The 20995-nt window shown below is 35.0% G+C and overlaps 4 protein-coding genes and 1 non-coding gene across 7 annotated transcripts; 3 read left to right on the top strand and 2 right to left on the bottom strand.

Moving 5' to 3' along the window:
* Positions 1-1848: 1848 nt before the first annotated feature.
* Positions 1849-3808, top strand: LOC132295723 (protein terminal ear1). Its single transcript, XM_059794015.1, has 4 exons — positions 1849-2318; positions 2843-2980; positions 3278-3419; positions 3668-3808. Exons 1-4 carry the CDS (start codon positions 1849-1851, stop codon positions 3806-3808), a joined length of 891 nt encoding a protein of 296 aa, XP_059649998.1.
* Positions 3809-4843: 1035 nt separating this feature from the next.
* On the top strand, positions 4844-5060 carry LOC132285765 (uncharacterized). Its single transcript, XM_059787983.1, has one exon. It carries the CDS (start codon positions 4844-4846, stop codon positions 5057-5059), a length of 216 nt encoding a protein of 71 aa, XP_059643966.1. The 3' UTR covers position 5060.
* Positions 5061-7727: 2667 nt separating this feature from the next.
* On the bottom strand, positions 7728-7799 carry TRNAP-UGG (transfer RNA proline (anticodon UGG)). Its single transcript has one exon. It is a non-coding gene; the product is annotated as a tRNA-Pro (tRNA).
* Positions 7800-7889: 90 nt separating this feature from the next.
* Positions 7890-11167, top strand: LOC132293952 (uncharacterized). The gene is made up of 3 exons (XM_059791642.1): positions 7890-8495; positions 10316-10522; positions 10642-11167. Exons 1-3 carry the CDS (start codon positions 7935-7937, stop codon positions 10699-10701), a joined length of 828 nt encoding a protein of 275 aa, XP_059647625.1. The 5' UTR covers positions 7890-7934; the 3' UTR covers positions 10702-11167.
* A 153-nt stretch (positions 11168-11320) lies between these two features.
* Positions 11321-20576, bottom strand: LOC132293951 (protein DETOXIFICATION 46, chloroplastic). 3 transcript variants are annotated; one of them, XM_059791640.1, is made up of 15 exons: positions 19884-20576; positions 19696-19790; positions 18350-18458; positions 18148-18203; positions 15117-15172; positions 14687-14825; positions 14027-14164; positions 13875-13943; positions 13653-13763; positions 13365-13493; positions 12670-12747; positions 12186-12257; positions 11904-11966; positions 11664-11808; positions 11321-11464 (listed from the first exon to the last, which is right to left on the bottom strand). In XM_059791640.1, the coding sequence occupies exons 1-14, from the start codon at positions 20371-20373 to the stop codon at positions 11707-11709; spliced, it is 1707 nt and encodes a 568-aa protein (XP_059647623.1). In that variant the 5' UTR covers positions 20374-20576; the 3' UTR covers positions 11321-11464; positions 11664-11706. The 3 variants fall into 3 exon arrangements, with proteins under 3 accessions (XP_059647623.1, XP_059647622.1, XP_059647624.1); XM_059791639.1 differs by having other exon boundaries at positions 11321-11808; XM_059791641.1 differs by having other exon boundaries at positions 11321-11808; positions 19696-19804; positions 19884-19992.
* Between the last annotated feature and the right edge of the window lie 419 nt (positions 20577-20995).

Here is a 20995-nt window from a genome sequence, read left to right as displayed (position 1 = left end):
TATATTTTTTTATTGAAGTTAAGTATTAGGTACTAAGAATTTGAACTCGAACTCGAACTCATGTAAAATAAATTTTCAAAATAAAAATAATAAAATCATACAATTTATTTTTATCAAAAATTACATGATATAAAATTTTCACAATTTCGATTGCTAGGGAGTCCAAATATCGTGTTTGTATTAATTCCAGAGTTTGTCTCTAGTTTGCCGCCAAACCAAAGCGCTGTCTTGTAATTGGGATTACATAGATATCTCCCAATTTCCATCATTGCACGTATTTATTTATTTTTATCTCCTCTACTCTCCCTTACTTTTATATACTCACTAAATTTCAGCAAATGATACATGCACTTGAATGTTTATACACACAGACAGCAAAAAATGTAAATTAAAACACCAAACTACGGCCTCTGGTTAAACTAATCATTAAAGTGTAGTTGACAATTTTGATCACAAATTCTGAATACTCTTCAAAAAAAAAAATAATAATAATAATAATAATGATTTTCTAATATGTCAAAACGCTAAATTCAGAGTTCTAATTAGCTTAATTGAATTTTTTACGGATTGATAAAATTTTATATCAGTAATGTAAAAAAGATATAAAATACAACATCAAAAAAAAAAAAAAAATAGTAGCTGTAAAGAAGTTGTGAATTTCAAAGGACTAGAACTTTCTGTACTTTTTGTTAAGCTTATCATTATAAGGAAAAATTATCACCAAGTCATACTACCTTCATAAATAAGTCATATTTTTTTAATGATTTTTCTTTCTAAGTCCTACATCATTACATCTTTTTATTTAGAAAAATTATAGATCAAATGTAAGACTTATTGGTCCTAAAGAAAACCTTCAACTTGTTTGTCTTTCCGTGATAAAAATAGCAGTTGATAGTAATTTTTTCTTTTAACAATGGATGATTTTATTAATTAATATTACTGTATTATTTTCATAATAACATAGCTATACATGTATATATGTGAGATACTTTCAAACATAAGTTTGTGTCTTCAACGCGTGTGCCTTGGATAAGCAGAAATAGTTTATAAATAAATTTATTTTATATTTTTATTAATAATGAGAAAAAAATTGATAAACAATTCAGTTCCATAGTCAAAGTAAATAAATCTAATAACAGATTTCGTCAGAAAAAGACTTCAGTTACACATAAAGTGTTTTAATTTTTTTTTAAGATAACTAAAACAGAAAAAATAAGTCAAAACAATTTCATTTGATAAAAAAAAAAAAAAAAAAAAAAAAATTAATTAATTAATTTCATGTTGTATTATTTTTCTAATTATTTTTAAAAAATTAAAAAAATGAAAGTTAAAAAAATATAAATCAAAGAAATCCATTAAATTAAACATTATCTGAAAATTATTATATAGAAAAGAACCTTATTTGGAGACAAATTCTGTTAACTCAGTTTCCAAAATTCATTGGCTTAAAGAAACACTAGTGTTTGTGTGTATATATATATATATATATGTATATTTATTGTACTCCGTAAGTCCGTAATTCTTTAAAAAATCATTAAATAATATAACAATATATATATTTATTCATTTTGACCCTCGTGCCCACCATCCCCTTCCCATCTCTCTTCCTCCTATGACTCACTCATTTCTCCTATGACTCACTCTGTCACACTGACACACGACTGGCGGGCCGCCCCAGTCCCCAACTCTCTCTCTCTCTCTCTAAAACATACAATCGGTTCTCTCTCTATATATATACATATACACATATAGGAGTATCTATTCTATGATAGCAAGATCAAGCCCTCCTCTAATACAACTGCAATCTAGAAGACATACTTACATTAATTCCTCTTTCAGATTGTAAAAATGGCAGCTGCAAAGGGTTTGAACCCTGAAGCGTCTGCATACATTCCAAGGTCTCTACAATCCTTTCTTTCAACATTCCCCACTCTCCCACCAATCACCACCCACTGCTGCTATTTCTCACCACCACCACCTCCTCCGCGTCATGGTGGTGCTTATAATTATTACCCCACACTCTCCTCTTCCTCTTTCTACGATCCACTACCTCTCTACACCGCCGACTCCTTCCCACCACTGTCTCCGGCGGCGGAGGAGGAAGGGGAAGCGGAAACGGAAGCGCCGCCTTCGCCGACAGTACTGATAAAAGAGCAAGAAGTAGGAGTGTATGAAGAGGGTATACGAAGGACTTCTACTAGGAAAGGGTTTCGAAGAAGTGGGTTTTGGAGGAAAGTCGGAGGAAAGAGAGAAGGATGTGGTGGAAGTGATGATGGTAGGCAGCAGGCGGAGTTAGGGTTTGTGAATGGGAAGGACAGGTTCTTGATTCATCAGAAGAAGAAGAGGGTTGGGTCATTTGGGAGAACTAAGCCACGTCACAGAGTATTACATCTAGATCTCACAAGCGATGAGCCCATAACAACTGTTATGATAAAAAATGTGCCAAATAAATACACGTAAGTTCATTCTATATATATATACTTGCCATTAATTCCTCTATTTTTCTTTCACTTTATTCTTATTTATTAAATGCTGTTTCTCTCTCTATATATATCTACGTATTAAGTACGTTGTGATCATGAATATTTTAATGGGTTTCTCGGTCTTTCTATATATATATATATATATTTGTTGTTGTTTCCCAATGATTTGTTTGTGTTTCTCACTACGAAGTTGGATAAGGCTTGCAAGTTTGTTTGACAGACAATTAACTGATAATTTTTGTAATTTTTCAAGTTCAATTTCTATAGCTAGTGAGTTATTTTTGTGAAATGGAGTTAAAGGTTTTGTTTTGATTCTGATTAATATTTTTTTTGCTTCATTTTTGGGGCTTTGATTTCAGTCGTGGACTTTTATTGAAATTCCTAGACCAACATTGTATGGCAGAGAATGAAAAGATCAACAAGTTTAACCCCAATGAAGAAACTGAAGAACAGACTGTGTCAGCTTTTGACTTCTTGTATCTTCCAATGGATTTCAAGTATGTTCATACTATTTCAAGTAATTGTTTACTTGATGGATGTTTCATTGAAAAGTGACGTATTTTCATTTCCATTGTTAAGAAGAAGTTTTTTTCACCAAGGCTATAGCTTTTTGGTGGGCAAAGTGGTGGGCCACGTGGGTGTGGGTGTGTTTATATATATATATATATATAGATATATATATATGTATGTATATGTATAAAACTTAAAGTTTTCAAGGGTCAGTCACCGACTGCACTACTAAGTCAGTAGCTACTAGCTAGTAATGTAACGTGTGTAGTAATTGTTTGGTGCAGAACTGGTTGCAACAAAGGTTATGCTTTTGTAAACTTCACAGAGGCTAAAGCGGTGTGGAAGTTCTACCAAGCTTTTCATAACAAGGCTTGGGACTTTTTCCAATCCCCCAAGATACGTGAGATTGTCTGCGCCAAAATCCAGGTACCACCTCGCCTAATCATAGATCATCACTCATTATATATTTTGCCCTAATTAATTACTCGGTCATCTACATGCAAATACAAATTATTGCACATTACACGCACTAATTGTATGTTTGGATAAATAAAAATGAATTTGAAGTGAGAGCGTGCATCTGAGTTAGAGTTTATATTATTTATATGTACACACACAATATATAGTAATAAGTTTTGGGTTTGATATCATTAATTAAAATGGTTAATTGGCAGGGGAAGGAGGCACTGGTGGATCATTTTGAGAAGTCTACGTTTCGGTGTGATACGAATGAGTTCCTGCCTGTGTGTTTCAGCCCAGCAAGAGATGGTTCTGGTAAGTGGGTGAAACAAAGTTTGGTTGGGGAAAGAATTTAGATATATATATATATATATATATATATATATTAATTAGGGTTTAGTTTAGCTGTAGCTCGGGATATGTGTGTGAAAAAGGGGTGGAAGTTGGCACCTGCGCGCATGGAGTTGTGATGTAGGGGGCCTAGGAGTAGGTGATGGGTTCCACCCTTTTTGATAAATCCAGTAGTTGGTGTAAATGAAAACTTAACTTGCAAATGGTGTAAAGCCAAATCTACTGTGGATTACTGTGGATTGTAAGTTGTTCTGTAAGCTGCTGCCATGTTTGTAATCTTTTGTAGTTCCTTGTGCATTTTCTGCTGCCACTACTACTGCACAGATCGACATGTTTGAGTTTCTTGTAGTAGGTATAATATATATACACACACACATATACTAGGTTAGTATATATGGAGATACACTCCTTGAAATTGAAATTATAGATTGGTGTTGATTCAAATTTTTATTTATTTATTTTTCTGATTAATTCCTCTCTAATGCACCTCCATACTTATGCCTAACATTTCGGCTAGAAAGATGAACAAACAGAAGTATCATTTTCCTTTTATATATAGAAAGAAGTGTTAGTTTGAATATAATAGTGTGGTAATTGATCTAAGGGGAATATTTTATTTATAATTAATTCAGACAATTAAAGTTAGGACAATCAACGTTAGCAATGGTGCACAAAAGAACTGTGGAACAGGATCATGAAACGTTCCAGTTTTCACAATTTCGGTCCCAAATCCGAATTTAGGAACCATTGGCATATGGTTTCGGTTCTAATCCGTGGGAACGGGTAAGAATCGGAATAGTGTGTGTGTATATATATATATGTATTATATTTAATTTTATACTAAAAAAGAAGTATAAAAAACCTATTTTTTTAGTTTTTTTTGCCCTAAATCTCTCTCTCTCTCTCTCATCTAAACAAAGAAGTGATGAACCCTAAGCTAAACCTCGCCTCCTCTGAAGTATGACCTCTCACCGCCCTCGCCTAAGTGAAAGATGTGTTTGTATTTTAAAGAAAAGCAACGTAGACAGAGAAAGTGAAAGATGTGTTTGGTGTTCGTGTGCAATGAGGACGAAAGGGTGATATCTAGGCAACCGGCACCAGGGTCGTGTCCGTACTGTGGAGGGATGATACATGCCATGGACGTTGAGAGTCAATGGAGGTTTTGTTTCCTGCCTCTGTATTTTAGGACCAAGAAAAAGTACTATTGCAGTATGTGTGCTAGGCATTTGGTCGTCAAATACCAAGACTATATGTAGATCGAAGCGACGAACACTACTTCTCTCCTCATCAGAACAATTGGAGACTCATCGGAACAATTGGAGACTGCTGTCAGATGGGTTAGCTTGATGATTAATGACTACTACTTTAATTTGTTTGGTTTGTTTGCTCGCTTCTTTTTTATTATTATTTTTTATTTCTTTTGATGTATATGTATATATATATATGAATCATATGAGACATAGGTATGAATATATTAACGATGAAATACTTTTTTGGTAAAATATTATTTTGGTGTATCTTGAAGTTTAGTATTCTTTTTTAATTCTATCAACTTTTTTTTTTTGGCCTGAGAAATATGATTTATAGAAATAAGGGGTATTAAATTCAGAAATGATTATTAGTATTGGACTGTGTTGGAGTCTGTTTTAAATTTTCCTCATCAAAGGTAGCCTAAATCACATTGATTTAGTTTTGAATTCTGTAGATGGCGGCTAACTATGGTAGTGTAATTGCATAGAAGTCATTTTCTTTTACTTCTACGAACATAATTCTAAAACCTTTATACCTAATCCTTCAAGAAAAAAAATCAAACAGTTAACGGTGCTCATTCGGTTCCATACTATATGGTTCCAGTTCCGATTTTGTTTTCAAAGAGCCGTCGTGAACTGTTCCGGCTCCGGTCAAAAACCGGAACCGTGTACACCTCTAACAATGGTGTAAACACCTCTCTTTGGTGTTTGCCAAAGATTGAAGTCCGGAGCCCACTGTACAAGAGATCGAGTAAACCATCATCAATTCGATCTATAGAGAATGTCATCACAAGCTCGGCTCCGTCATATACAGGGATTGCAAAAGCCTCTAGGACACTGGCAGCCTGATGTGAGCTTCCTAGGCCTCAAAGAAAGCCTCCGTATGGACATATTTTTTGGGGATAATTACATAAACATGGAATTTTGGAGTTAAATTTACAAAGTCATGGTGTCAAAAGTCAATATTTTACACCCATAAATTTTTTATTCAAGTATTAGGTGTACATGGAAAAACAATATTCATTTGTCCAAACTTCCAATATTCATTTGTCCAAATTAGCCTTAGAATTTCATGTAAACATCACTCTTAAATATAAAAATATCACTTTTGTATGTAAGTATTATTTTTATGATAATAGATGAAGAGATCACTTTTATGTACTCCCTCCACTCTTTATGAGAGTAAGTATCACTCTCATATATGCACATGGACTACTTTGATAATTTTTATATGCATAAAAATGATATATATATATGTACAAAAGTGTTACTTACGTACAAAAAATGGACGGCGAAAAAAATGATCCATGAATATATTAAGAGTAATTTAAACAAATGCACGGCGCTTTTCATGTGACTAGAGACTTTTTAGAAAAATGTTCAATTTTTCTATAATTATCCTTATTTCTGGAGTCCACACTTGAGTAGTATTAGTCCTTAGTTTATTTATTTGCTCAATACGTTTTTATCTTTTTTTTAACAAAAAAGAAAAGAAAAGAAAAGAAATGCCGTTCAAAAAAAAAAATCCTACCAAAAAGGCCAAAATGTTAGTCCATTGGCAAGGGAAAATAGAAATGCAAATCTCTAAAAAGAATGGATACTATACTCTCTTCACTCGATACCTACATCTTTTCTTCTTTCTAACAAGGCAGTCATGGAGACGAAGCAAATAGCATTGTAATCATATCATTACAGACCATCATTTAATATGAAATGAAACGTCAGTGCAGTGTAATCATATGGATTAGATAGTCAAGAAACGCTTTGTTTAACCTAATAATATATTTACCCTAGTTAACATCATTAGCTCCTAAAGTCTCCTAATGTACTAGGTGATGGGTTTGAGACACGGTCATTCTGGTTCAATTTCTTTGAAAATTTAAAAAACTGTAAATTTTTAAAAATTTATTATAAAAAAAAGGAGAACTAGTAACTTGCTTTGCGAGAGAGTACACAGTAGAGAGAATTGGAGTAGATTGTTTCCTATCCCATTATCGAAGGATATACTTACATATATATATATATATATATATATATATATATATATATATATATATCAAACGGACTGAAGTTGCTAGTGTACAATAATCATTTGTTCTCTACCTTCACCACCCATTGCATCACTGTACCAATCAGATTTGATTTCATTGTGTATATCATTTAGGTGCCGTCATCATTACTTTTACAAGTTGTAGGCCTACAATTTACATATCCATTTGCATAGATAATAATATAGTTGTGGCCCCCACTATAATATATAACAAAATTTCAGTTTTAAAAAATATTTCCTTTCATAGAATTGTAATTTTATAATTTTCATAAAACAATTTTTAGAAAACTAAACCCAACAAATTCATAAATTCAAATTTCGCTTTCATCCGAGCTCGCCAGAAATGCTACATTCATTATATAACATAATTGAACAAGAAAATAATAATTATATATATATATATATATACAAAAAAAAAAAAAGGAGAGGTAAAGGAGGTTTCGTTTTTTGAATTTTAATGCTTAAAAATTTTGTGGGATCCACTTAAGGACAAAAAAACACTTTTTTTAAAAATATATATTTAAAATTTTTGTTCGACAAAAATGAGGGGTCTTTTTTAATTTTGACTTTCTTTAAAGCATTTTGTAAATTTTTTAAAATTCCAGTGTGGGGAAAAAAAAGAGAGGGGCGTTGCGAGAATCGAACTCGCGGCCTCTCGCACCCAAAGCGAGAATCATACCACTAGACCAAACGCCCAACTCCTCAAAGGTGTAGATCAAAATTATATTAATATTATTTTGTACAAGTAATTATTGGGTATATTTCTATATCGTTCTCGGAATATATCTTTTCTCTCTAGTCTATAATCTATATACTGTGCACAGCAAAGAGATGATAATGGCGGCCTTATCATCTTCCTCTTCTCAGCTGATTGGCCACCGTATCTTCCGACCACCGTCTACGGCGGCGACTCCCTTTTCTTTCCTCTCTCTCTTCCTCTTCAAACCCCAAACCCTTCGCATCGAAACGACGCCACTTCGTCGTCCCTCCCCATTCCTCTTCACTTCTCCTTCTTCACGTTCTCTTCTCTCCTCCTCCTCTTCCTCCTCATTCCCTGAATCAACTCCTCACTCTCTCTCTAACTCCCAAGTACTCGTACAAGAATTTGATGCTGTCGATGAATCTGACGATGAACTTGAAGATTCCGTATCAGAAGAAGCAGAGATTGGCGGTGACACAACTAGAAAGGTTTTGGATTCCCCACTTTCAATTAGAGAGAGAGAATTGAAATCGAAGTTGCCGAGTCTTAGTGTGAAGGAAAAGAAAGAGTTGGCTTCATATGCACACAGTTTAGGGAAAAAGCTCAAGTCTCAACAGGTGGGCAAGTCGGGGGTCACTGATTCGGTTGCCACTGCGTTGATTGAAACCCTAGAAAAAAATGAACTCATCAAGGTATGAAATATATACACGCACGAAAAACCAATTGTAAAGTTTTTTACTATTTTATTTGATGTCCAGAGCAGGGTTTAGGGTTTTGTTGTGATTCATTTCTGGTAGTACAAGTTGACATTATGCAATTGTGCTTATTAATTTAGTGCTTTTGAGTGTTTGGTGTGCAAATCTTCCCTAGCTATTGAAGCTTCGAATTGGAGTTGGGTTCTACAGTTTGGTTGTATGAATGAATTTGGAATTGGGTGTAACCTTTTTAGGTAGCAAATCTGGGAAAAACAATTCCACAATGTCGGAAAATTCTTTTCTTTGGCGGTATGGAATTGGAATTGGAGAAAATTTTGGTTCAAATTTTTGAGTTGATTTTCTCCAATTCCTCCTATTCCAATTCCAAAGCTCAATTCCATGCTTACCAAACTTTGCCTTTGGGCTTTTGGATTATTAGGAATTTACCTCATATATAATTCCGGTGCAACCAAACACGGCATTCTTCTTAATTAAGCAATTTGAGTGAGTGGAGCGAGGGTGTTTATTAATTCCTAGAGTATGCCAGCAGTGGTGCTGTTAAAAACTGAGAATTAGTTCTTTGCTGTGCAAGGGAATGGAGACACAAATAGTTTGTTTGGATTGAGGGAGTTGAAATCATAGGAAATCAAAGGAAAATACCAACGAAAATACCAACGGCAAATGGCCTAGCGGTATCAGGTCCTTACCTCCCAAAGGGAGGTCAGGGGTTCAAGTCTTAGTGGAGGCATGCGTGTGCGTACCAACTAAGACAAAAAAAAAAAATCCAAAGGAAAATGAGGGATATTATCTCATGCTTGTTTCTAGAATAAGGAAGGAAATGACTGAGAAATGAGGGTTTTTAAGCGTTGAAGATAATATTCGTAGTATCTTAAAACAAGTCAAAAACACATGGTGGGAACAGAGAAGGGATTTAGGGATAATCCGTTTTGTCCCAATTGCGGAGGAAAAGAATAGGAGAAGTTGCCTAAGATGGATGGGTAATAAGAATAACCCATATGTATAGTGATTCAAATTGAAGGTGATCATCAATAATTGGAAGGCCAAGAAACTCAATAAACATGGTGAGAAGAAACACCACGGTTTATGATTGAACTGTTGAGGAGAAGAGAGGATACATGGATTCAACCCCTAGTGTCTGGCAACTTAAAGCCTTTCTGAGTGGAGTTGGATATCCCCCTTTTAGTTACATCTCTGATACTCTTTAATTGCATTTTCTGCTCTAGACTCGAGCAATAGCAGCATTGTCTGTGTTGTTTCTTATGGAAAGGATTAATTAGAAAAAGGTCAACAAAGGATCATGTTGCTTTGGCACATCTTGGAGAATTTCACAAGTGGTGAACTCTATTTGTTATGAAAGATTATCTGGGCAGAAGGTATATCATTATTTTTCTCTTGGTCAGGTTAAGTTTATTTTATGACATTATATTATATGGAAGACTTGGAAGAGGAGCTATTTATACCAAGATGATTGGGAATTTTGAGGGAGTTCGTCTTATATTGGTTTCATTAGCTGACTTTTCTTGCATTTTGTAATTTAACTGATTTTGATCAGTAGTTAGGACCCTTAGTGTTGGTGCCTTGGTGGTCTATGAGTATATTTATTTATGCACATATTCGGCTCTCTACCAGCTGATTGAGCTGTTTAGTTGTCATTTTTACCCATGTTTTGGAAGATAATTTCCTTTACTGATGCATGTTTAATGAAATGGTGAGCAAACTGAATATTCTCTCGCATGTGAGCAGATTAGATTTTCCTTTTAATATGTACTTGTCTAACGGTTAAAACTTGTAAACAGATTAAAATACATGGAAGCTGTCCAGCGGAGCTAAAAGATGCAGTGAAGCAACTAGAAGAAGCAACAGGGTCAGTGGTGGTTGGTCAGATTGGTCGGACTGTGATTCTCTATAGGCCCAGCTTGTCAAAGTTGAAGGCAGAGGAGAAAAAGAAACAGAATCAAGAAGCTTTAATCAGAAGACGGATGGCATATAGATCCTCATTTCAGGTTGTCTAATTTTCCTTCTAAACAAAAATCAGTGTCTAGAATTACAATTGAAATTTCTTTTGCTTCACAGAATATGCTTGCTGCTTATTACTGAATCACTTCTTTCATGGGATTTGTAGAATAAAGGACAAGTGCCCAGACTATCTGGGCGTACTCGTCGAGGAAGTAGCAAGTTTTGAATCCCCTCATTGTCTTGGGCTGTTCTCCACTGGTTCTGTTTTGAGTAGCTGCAGCACTTCCATGTTGTCTTCCATGTTGTCCAGTGCCTTAGCTCAAAAAAGGCTGTTTCTGGAGCAATATGAATGTGGATGACCATTTTTCATACGTGCTGCTAACTCAATTCCAAGGTTTGAATAAAGTTCAAAGTGAGGGAAGTTGATCTGAAATAACTGGAAATGTCATGGTATATGTGCTCGTGTTTGGAAAACTCTGTCAAAAATGACTCTCGGCCAACTTCGAGTTGTTGCATCTTGAACGATTTTGTAATGTCTGTAGATTCTGTTGTAGCATGATCTAATTGTCAAACCTGAAGTCATTTACAAAAGCGATGAGCTTGATTCCTAGCTTTACCATCCTTTTTATCCCGTTAGTAGCATGTAAATGAGTTTTTCTTTCACAAATGATATTTCCTTTTTTTTCTTCTAATTTCTTTGACTGGGTTTGTGTAGATGGGGTTCGTAGGATGGGAGAGAGAACGTTAGGTGCATACTAAGCATGCATGAGATTCATAGAACCTTGCAAACTAGGTGCACTTATGCATTACAAATGTTTATCATTGATTCCCTGAAGAAGTGGTCGGAACTGGGAAGGGATATATATTGGCATTATGGACTCCGTTTATCATTGATAGAACTGTATAATAATGATAACAAATGTTTTACCGTCATCCTAAACTTCCGAGGAATCATTTCCTTGAACCACCTTAATACATGAACAACTTTCCTGTTGAATACAGAAGCCAACAAAAAATTTATAAAACCACGATAAATTATTATAATTTGCTGTTTAACTTTACCCTTATCAAAGGTTTCATGATAATGGCGGCTTGATCTCTGGCAACTTGAATAAAAGTGTTGCATGCACAAATTTTGTGATTCTTGAACGCAGTATAATCTGGCAGCATGAAATTTTGCATCCTTACCAGGACCTTGAGATTGTATCATCGGTTTTCATAGGATCCAAGATTATGCAGCTCTCAGCTTCTCAGGTTGATACCGGGTCAAATCCTCGGAGTAAAGTACGCCATCAGGTGAAATAAGGCGCCGGAAAGCAATAAGAAATCGAGTCTGAAGCAAAAAAAGAAAAACAAAAAAGTTTGTACATTCAGATAAAGTTCAAATAGAATAGATTGGCATGAGGAGTAGGGGCCTCTTTTTTTTACCCATTGAAATCCTACGAGGGCAAACCAGCAACCTGGCAAACCAAATCCTCTACTGCTCATGAACTGGTAACAAGAAAAGGTAAAAGAGTATTGTTAGTGGATGGAGGTAATAACCTAAGTTTGCATTTTGATGCATGAAACCAAGGATTTTAGCATATTCAGATTTTCATTCTCTCCTGTTTGAATATGTTGGCATCAAATAAATGACCCAAGAGATAAATGTAAATTGATTCTATAAAACAAATGTAAATATAGGTTGATTCTATAATATATATATCATACCATGAGGAAGAGCGTGCCCAAAGAAAAGCATCCACTCATTGATAAGCTAATAAATTTAAGATCTCTTCCAGCCTGCACAAGCAAACAAATATCTTGAAGCTAAAAGAGAAGTTTTGGCATATTTATGCAAATTGCTCTATTCTAGCCAGGGGATCAATTGTACAGCATGTTGGAAGAAGTTTCTCATGAATAGGAGCTCATCAGAGCTCAAAGTAGATTATACCCACATGATACAATACATAAAAATAACACGATTCAGGCAACAGAAATTTCTGATGCAGATGGAATTACATCAGGCACAGATAAACATAGATATCTCTCTCAAAGCACAAAACTAGAATTATAATGAGAACCAAGTGTGAATTGACAAATTGAATACTTGAAATATGCCACAGGCCTGATTTTGGAAATTTAGGTCGACATACATGCATAAGAACATGCAAGGAAGAGACCAAAGAAAATATTAATGTTAAAACAGACATACCAACAATGTCCCCTCTAGGCTATGAACACAAGGTGTCACAGACAACGCCATGAAGTATGGAATCAACACCCTTTGCACCTACATGGACAAAAGATGGAAAAAATTTCAAGGAGAAACAGATAATATTCACACTTGTCTTTCACAGAAGTATGAAAAGAACATTATTCATCGAGAGTTTTACATTTTATTAAAATTATTTTATCCAATTTGGGAAAAATTTCATATCCAGATAATTAGCAAAAGTAATTATAGCAACCATCAAATAACAACACGTCAACGCATACAATCAGGCATCCAAAGCAAATAGTTAGTAATTAATCACTCGTCTTCTAGCTTGCAGCTTTGCTTATATGGGGCTTATTTAATGATATTTTATAATTTCTGAAATGTGAAGCAGAACAAGGTAATCTCCACTTATTGGTAATGAAATGCTCCTGAGTATATTAGAATTAAAATATTTCTAATACCATTAAACAGTGACCACTCAAAAATAAATAAATAAATAATTGTGTTGGAGTTGTCATAATCCCATTTAAGCATCACATACAATTTAAAGTTGTGAGAATTGGATATAGTATCACATCAGAGCCATAAAATTTCTCTTTGTTTCCTTGTTACTTTACCAAAAAGAAAACAACTATATAAAACAAACATAACAAAAAGGAGAGAGGTATTAAAAGAAAAACAAAACCTACCTCCTGTATGACCTCAGGATCAGGTGAAAAAAAATTGGGGAACAACCAGGGAACAGATGTTCCGATAGATGCTAATATCAACCCACTCAGTACTCCAATTATCAGCAGTGACTTTAACAGCATTCGAGCCTGTTTAATATCGTAGACCTTTCAGACCATTATTCACATACAGACATCATGTAGCAAAACATATATCTCACATAAATATATATCGTGTAGCGGCAAGCAACAGAATAAACATGTAAGATTCTGCAATTGTGGTATCGATATAAAATGGATAGGACTAACCTTTGCCAAGCTTCGGTTAGCTCCATAGATCAACTCAGGCATAAATGATTGAGCTGTTTGAGAGATAGGCTCACCCCATACCGCAAACATGCTGTACATTTGAATCATGATCTAGAATGAAAGGTAATTTGTGAGGGTAAATGTCCAGTTCCTTAAAGATAGGAAGTTGAAGCAAAAAAGAGAAAAACCAAAGTAGGGAATTCAAATGTGAGTAAAACTAACCTGATGAGCGGCAACAGTGTGTGTGCCCATAGACGTAGCAAAATATACAATGAGAGAATAAAAGGCCACCTAAACCTCAAAATTGCATCAGATTCTTAGTATAATCACATGTGAGCAGTTACAGTAAGAGAATCGAGACAGACATCACAAACCTTCGACATCATTGTTACAAACACTGGAGCAGAAAGCATGAATATTTGCAGAAGTTCACTGGCTGATGGGACAGAGATGGTAAAAGCATTATACCCTTTCTTGTTCAGAGCTTCAACCATCATATAACCAGCAATAACCTGAAACACATGCCCGTAAGTGGCAACACCAAGAGAAAGGAAGTTCCTATGAATTTGGATATAATGAAAAATGCATCAACAGGAAAATATGACAATGCTTTATTTTAGAACACTGAAGCTTTTCAGCAATGAAACAATCTGGCAAACAATTCTGGCAGGCAGGAATAGCAAGCGAACGTACACACAACTGGAGGAGGTCTATTGTTTGGTCAAAATGTAGTTGTGAAAGCCTTTCAGCAACATCTTCTGTATGAAGAGCACAACTGTCACTTGTGTAGCGGGATCAGCAGTCTATAACTATGGAAACAACTGGTTTCAAATGGAAGACTGGCTCTCTCTACAGGTGGAGGAGGGAGGGACATTGTAGAAAAAGCTCAAGAAAGAAGAAATGGGGCTCTTAATAATGCCCAAAAGAACTATAGCCCTTCGGACTAAGGCGTTGCAACAGAAGGCGGCTTGCAATCCTCTTGTTATTTGCAATCAATTTATGAAATCAATTAAAAAAATAATGATTCAGCATACCTGTGACACCATTGTTGCCCATGCAGCTCCGGCAATACCATAGCCTAAGAATGAGCATAGGACGACATCACCAACACCATTCACAGCACTGGCAACTGCCAAAGCCTTCAAAGGTCCCCACGAATCCTTCATGCCAAGACTGTGCACCAGAATGGACACGTCAGGATACAAAGCTAACAAATTAAACTTATTACAGATTCAATTGAACAACATTAGGACATTCTCATAAAGAAAATTGAATTGGTGAACAACCATTGTCCATTCAATTCAAAGCTCTGCTACCATGGTGAAGAACTCGTCCCAAAATTTTAAGCTCTTAGTTATGGACCAAATAATATCTATTAAGTTAATTGGGGCCAATGTCGCTCCTATATAGATCAGTCTTCTAGCACATTCAATAAATGTCATGAGAAAGATACAGTATTTGAACCTTGCACTTTGAGCCACCCATCCAACAAGTACTGCGGGCCATGCAAAGCCTCTAATCTACAAGCAGACAATTTTATTCAGTTGAACAGTTACAGAGAACCAATCAAGCAAAGGAGAATATCATAATCATCACTATGGAAAGAAATCAAGTAGAAGGATGTCCTACAAGTACTAAAGCACGTGGATAACCGATCGGAAAAAATGCAAACGAATAACATAATTTTTCAGAATAATAAGAATGGGAAGTGAAAATTTATAAGAACCAAACCAGATGACCATAATATTGTTGGAAAGTATGTTCTCGTGCAACAGGTAAGACTAAGGCCAACGCGCAAGTTATTTATCATGGTAATCATCACCAGCCCCCTAATTAGACAGGATCAGCAGTACATATCCTGATAAGATTTTCCAGCATATCAAATGCTCTCAGAGAATGGGTTCTCAAAGTTTGCCTCGCAGGACTGTTTATCTCTAATTCAGCCTTTCCTCATTTAGAGCCTTCAACAATTAACAACTCATGTCTACTAAGTGCCATCATTTATTGTTATTAAACATGCATCTACCATCTAAATTAACTCATGATAACTTTGTTGCCAAATAAACATGGGGCACTGGATAATTAAATACTATCCTAACTTTGTGTTGGTGGTTCATCCATTTAAACGTCCTAACTCCATTGCATAAAAGGAATACATATAGTGCTTGAGAAAGAAATCGCCTAAAGTTGAAACAACCAGTCAGTTGAGATGCAAAGCCACAATAAAAATGTCCTTATTTTATTACACCACCTTTCTGATACATCAGTAAAGCCACATCTCCAACATAGTCATCAAAATCGTAGCACCAAGTCACATCAAGGCAGATTGGCTGCACCACACCCTAGTGTATGACGTCTGCCTGAAGCCCCACCAAAACTAAGCTTATCCTTTGAATATGGTTTGGCAAATTATACATATCATGCTCGAGTATCAGTTATGTAGGTGGAGATAAACACACACAGAAACAGGTCTAGGTTAGGTTCAGGTTGATCTGAGTTGCCCTGACACCTCAGTCTGAGTACACCTTAGCTTCAACTCTTTGAATGTGGGTAGCATGGGACTGAAATAGAAAATGTTCAATCAATATAGTCATAGCTTGAAACTCAAGCCAACCTTGTTTGAATCCCTAAATTTTCGAATCGCCACTCTCCCTCCCCATGATTTCTTGCAGTATATTAATAGTCAAATAAACTAGAAGACTTGTTGGACAACATAATGCAGCGAAGTAAGGACATTCTACAAGGATGCTAAAAAATAACAGAAAGGACGAGACCAGGATTAGGAAGAAGAGAAGTCAGCCTTTCTGACTTGCCCAACTACCTGACATGGAAAAAAAAGAATAGTAAAACCTAAGACAACTTTTCGTATTTGAGATATCGAGATGACAATTTTATTAGAGAGAGAAGGGAACTAGAAAGGAAAGAAGGATGAAAGACCCTTACTCAAAAAGAAAGTCTAAAATAAACGAAGAAAAAGAAACAAAGAATACAGTTGATCAGCTCCCAGCTAGCAGAATAATCCATTACTCCCCGAAGAGGGCAAAACGTTGACCCATAAAAGATTCAAGAACGGTCGTCCTCTCTTGCCTGAATGTTTGCTTCTACATTATCCAACCTAGAAATCAGTGTAATGACTGCCTAAAAGGAAGTATATAAATCTAGGATCTTTGTTAACACATTGGTATAGGAGAAAGGACCAAAGCTTTGGTTTTACACCCAGCCTATGGCACAAACAGTATCACCTTCAATTAAACAAATTGTAAAACCTCTCCTCTTTGTGGCCTTCCAAGAGAGTTGGAAACTTTTCTTTTTATGGCATAACATCCAGCTGGTTTGGAGAACAAAACATTGTTTCTCCTTTCAAGTCTTTAGATACACATTCAACTGCTAGCTGATACTGATTATCAAGAGAGCAACTATCAAGGCTAAACTTGACTCTTACCCTAAAGGTAGGCTTTCAAGTATAAGAAGCTTATTTTATAAAATAATGTAGAAGTAGCCACTGTTCAATCACTTTGTGTTATTCCAAGACAGTTTTTAAATTCTTTTGTGATGGAGACTCAGAAAGAAGTCAAGAAAGACCCTCTACCCCTATTGTTCATCTTTGTATTATTCTCAAAGCCAAAAAGGCCCAATCAAAGAAATTTCACATTTCCTCCTGTATCAAAATCTCCATAAGACCTTATATACTTTGACAGTGATCCCTCTCAACTAAGATCGTTGCAGTAGAGCTGTTATCCATGTTAAACTTAAAATTGGAGGAAACACCAAACTGTCTAAGGATGAGACTAAGAGTAAAAATTTTCATTCAACATAAGGAAATAATATCATGTCATCTACAAATTGAACGCGTAAGACCTTTATCACTACCAATCTCAGAGGCTTCGAAAAATTCAAATTCTTGGTACTAGCATTTTATTTTATTACTATTATTATTAATTTTTTTTTTTTTTGGGCGGGGGGGTGGTGGGGTTGGGGGTTAGATTTCAACAACCGAAGCAAAAAGGAAGTCAGATAGTTAATGACCAATTTACGAATTAAAGTTAATGCTACAAAAGCATAAGCATCTCCTCTCTGTAAGTGTTTGATTCCATAAAGTCCGCATACAGAAACTGATTTCGAGTGTTAAACTATATCATGTAGGGAAGGTATTACACCGGCTCTTTTAAGCTACTCGCGCATGTTTCACTTGGAGAAATTTCAAAAATAAAGCTTGGGTTGGTGCGAGCTTCATGAGTGAACTTATATGGATTTTTATATAATAAAAATCATTAGGCAAATATGAATCTCCACATTATAGGAAGCAAAAGAACTTCAATGCAAGTTAAATTTCCATAAACCACCCAGTAGGATGGTCACTCCTCTCCTTTCCGAAAAGAATGGTTGACTACTAACAAAGAAAAAAATATATATATAAAGCTCGCAAACTATAGAAATAATAAGCAATTATGTAAGATAAAAGAAAGTAAAATGGTTTACTTAATGGCAAATGTACCTGAACATATGAATTTGCTGCAGGTATTATATGCGCATTCTTTGGCCCAGCAAAAGCTGGAAAAAGTGATATCAGCAAACTTATGTCATTGGATAGCATCTGCTAATGAAGAGACAAAACTGGAACGACTCTTCAAAGATAATCAGGAAGTAAACCAATACATTATGTGAAAATAATCAAATCCTCAATGAGTCTTTATTACCGGTTAGTGCCCAAGCACCCAGGAACCTTGTAAAGAAAAGCATTAACACCCCGCAAGTCAACCCAACAAAAAGCAAAATAGATATCTGATGTTGTACTTCATCTTTACTCTGCAACAATACTGACTAGTCAAACAGTGCAAGAAGACAGCAAAAAGATAATATTATCTGGTTTTGTAAATTAATAATGCCACCACAAAAGTTCTGAGAACTGCAGCTAAAGGGTATAATTTTTAGAATATGTTTAGAAAAATCAAAATTTGTACCGAGCAATAAAGAAACATGCAATGTTGATGTGTAAAACCCGCAGTTCCTAACCACACATGCCAAACAAATCATGAAACAATGTCTACTGTAAATATCTTTAAGCGTATTATTATGTTATATAAGTAATATTAGTAGGCCTTAAAATGATGTTTAAAATCTTCTTTTAGAAATTTTCAACATCAATTTTATACACCCCCCCATTTCTGTTTTTGGTGAATCAACTTCTAAACTTATTAAAGGCTTGTATAGACTGTATAATATGTCGAGATCAACTGTTCAAGTGACAAAGAATATCTGGCAATACCCGGAGTTCGTCTCGTCAAAGAATGATGCTGGGAGAAGTCTATTGACTACAGATGTGCCCTCCAACATTATTTGTACAAAGTGGTCGCACTCATATTCGAACTCACAAAGCCAAGCTTGTTAAATCAAACTCTTCATTCCACCAAATATCCCTTTTTCAAATGGCACAGATTTGGGAGAATATCTAAACCGTTGCTTTAATTGCTAAAAAGAGCAAGACCTATGTTACTTGGATTCTTTGAAAGTAGATGAAGAACCCATGTCAAACACACAATAATCGGACATGAGTATGGGATATGAATCCAACACTTTAGGTGGACGTGCACCTAAAAAGTATATTCGGTAATTCAATTTTATTATATTAGTATTTCAGAATGATTGAAATGTCTATATTGAACATTATGTTCCATAAAGTCATTGTTTTACTCTAGAAAACAAAATAAAAATATTAAATTATATGAATGTTTAGTTGTGCCCCTATATCCTTTTTGGAGACTTGACATGTCTAACATTCAAACACGTACCTGCACCCGAGTCCAGGTAACACAACAGCATTAAACAAATAGTTTTTACTTTTTACGTGCTCAACTTATCTAATTTGAAAAATCCCCTTTCTTTTGTTCAATGGTTTCCTGTATCTTTAAGTTCGTCAACAAAAATAGCAATCGAATTATTCCTTGCGCTCAAAATTGTTTCCTCCACTAAAAAAATTAAGCAATCCCAAAATTCTATAAAATCACCTACTAAATATAGTTTTCATAAAAATCAACAAACTAACCTTACTGGCAAGCGAAGTAGCAACCATATTCGAAGTAGCGATTGAAAGGAACATAAACACGTAACTCATATTGTCACAAAGCACCGTCCCGGGCCCTTCAAAAACAACACTACATTTCAAATTCAAAACAATCCAACATTCAACACGAAAATTACAGTTTACAAACAGATAGAGAGCGAAAAATTCACCTAAAGCAGCAAGCTCGATTGAACTTCCTTGACCAATGACTACAGTGTCAATGAGACTCATCAAGGGCCCACATATCCACAATCCAGTAGCTGGCCCTGCAAATTTCACAATCTCTACCATCTGACTCCAAATGCCCTCATTCGCCACAAACTCTTCATTTTTAGGCGAAACCATCTCCGTTGTTTCTGTTCTTTCTTCTTCTTCAATTGATGAACAAGAAGCGATGTTCTCACCATTTCTAATTTCGAGTTCTTCGCTGAGAATTTCTTGACCTGGACTAACGCAAGCACTGATAAATAGTCTCCGGCGATTATTAGTCGCTGTCTTGGAGATCCGGAGACTTAATAGAATTCGAGAATTGCGATGGCGATGCGAAGAAGAGTAAAGAAGATTGGATTGATTGAAAGATGCTGGAAATGTAGTGTGTTGTTTGAAATTAGGGTTTTGAATTGAAATATTAGAGTAATGAATTGGGATTTTCAGATTCATTTTCTACCAACAATTAGAATGAGAGAAAGATTGAATTGAGCGAAGAGCCCCCGTAAAAAGCTTCGCCGCCTGAGAAATTGAAGTTCGAAGTCAGAAACTCTTAAAATGATACTCTCATACTCCCTCCAAAATGTATATAAATTATAGAAATACATAAAAGGGCTTTTTTCTTTTTTTCTTTTTTTGAGAGAGGGAGTAAAATATTATTTCTACCTCTAAACAATTTTCATAAAACTAAAGATCTAAATTACTTTAAGCCCCTGAATTATCAGTTTGTGAAAAAATATATATATATATAATAATAATGTTTTTTTTTTTTTTTTTCTTTCTTTCTAAAGTTGATAGTTTATTAAAGTTACAAAAATCTCATTTTAGTTTAGAAATAATTCAATTTAGTATGCTTGAAAATGAAACTTAAAAATGATGGAGTTAAATTTGTTTCGCTTAAAATAACAAGTTTGGTCTAAATTAGGTTATAATTTTCATTTCAAAAACCACTTAAGTTAACAAGTTTCACTTAAAATTTGACCGAAATTTCACTTATTAATATAAATTCAAGCAAGTTAAAAAAAAAAAAAAAAAAAAAAAAAAAATCCCCTTAATTTACAATCCGTACCTAAAA

Source organism: Cornus florida, unplaced genomic scaffold (genome assembly GCF_030987335.1).
Source record: "Cornus florida cultivar Cherokee Brave unplaced genomic scaffold, ASM3098733v1 CherokeeBrave_3.0.0_Hap2_Chr02, whole genome shotgun sequence".
Taxonomy (NCBI): domain Eukaryota; kingdom Viridiplantae; phylum Streptophyta; class Magnoliopsida; order Cornales; family Cornaceae; genus Cornus; species Cornus florida.
Note: the sequence above shows the minus strand (reverse complement) of the source record. Positions and strands in the feature narration are given on the sequence as shown.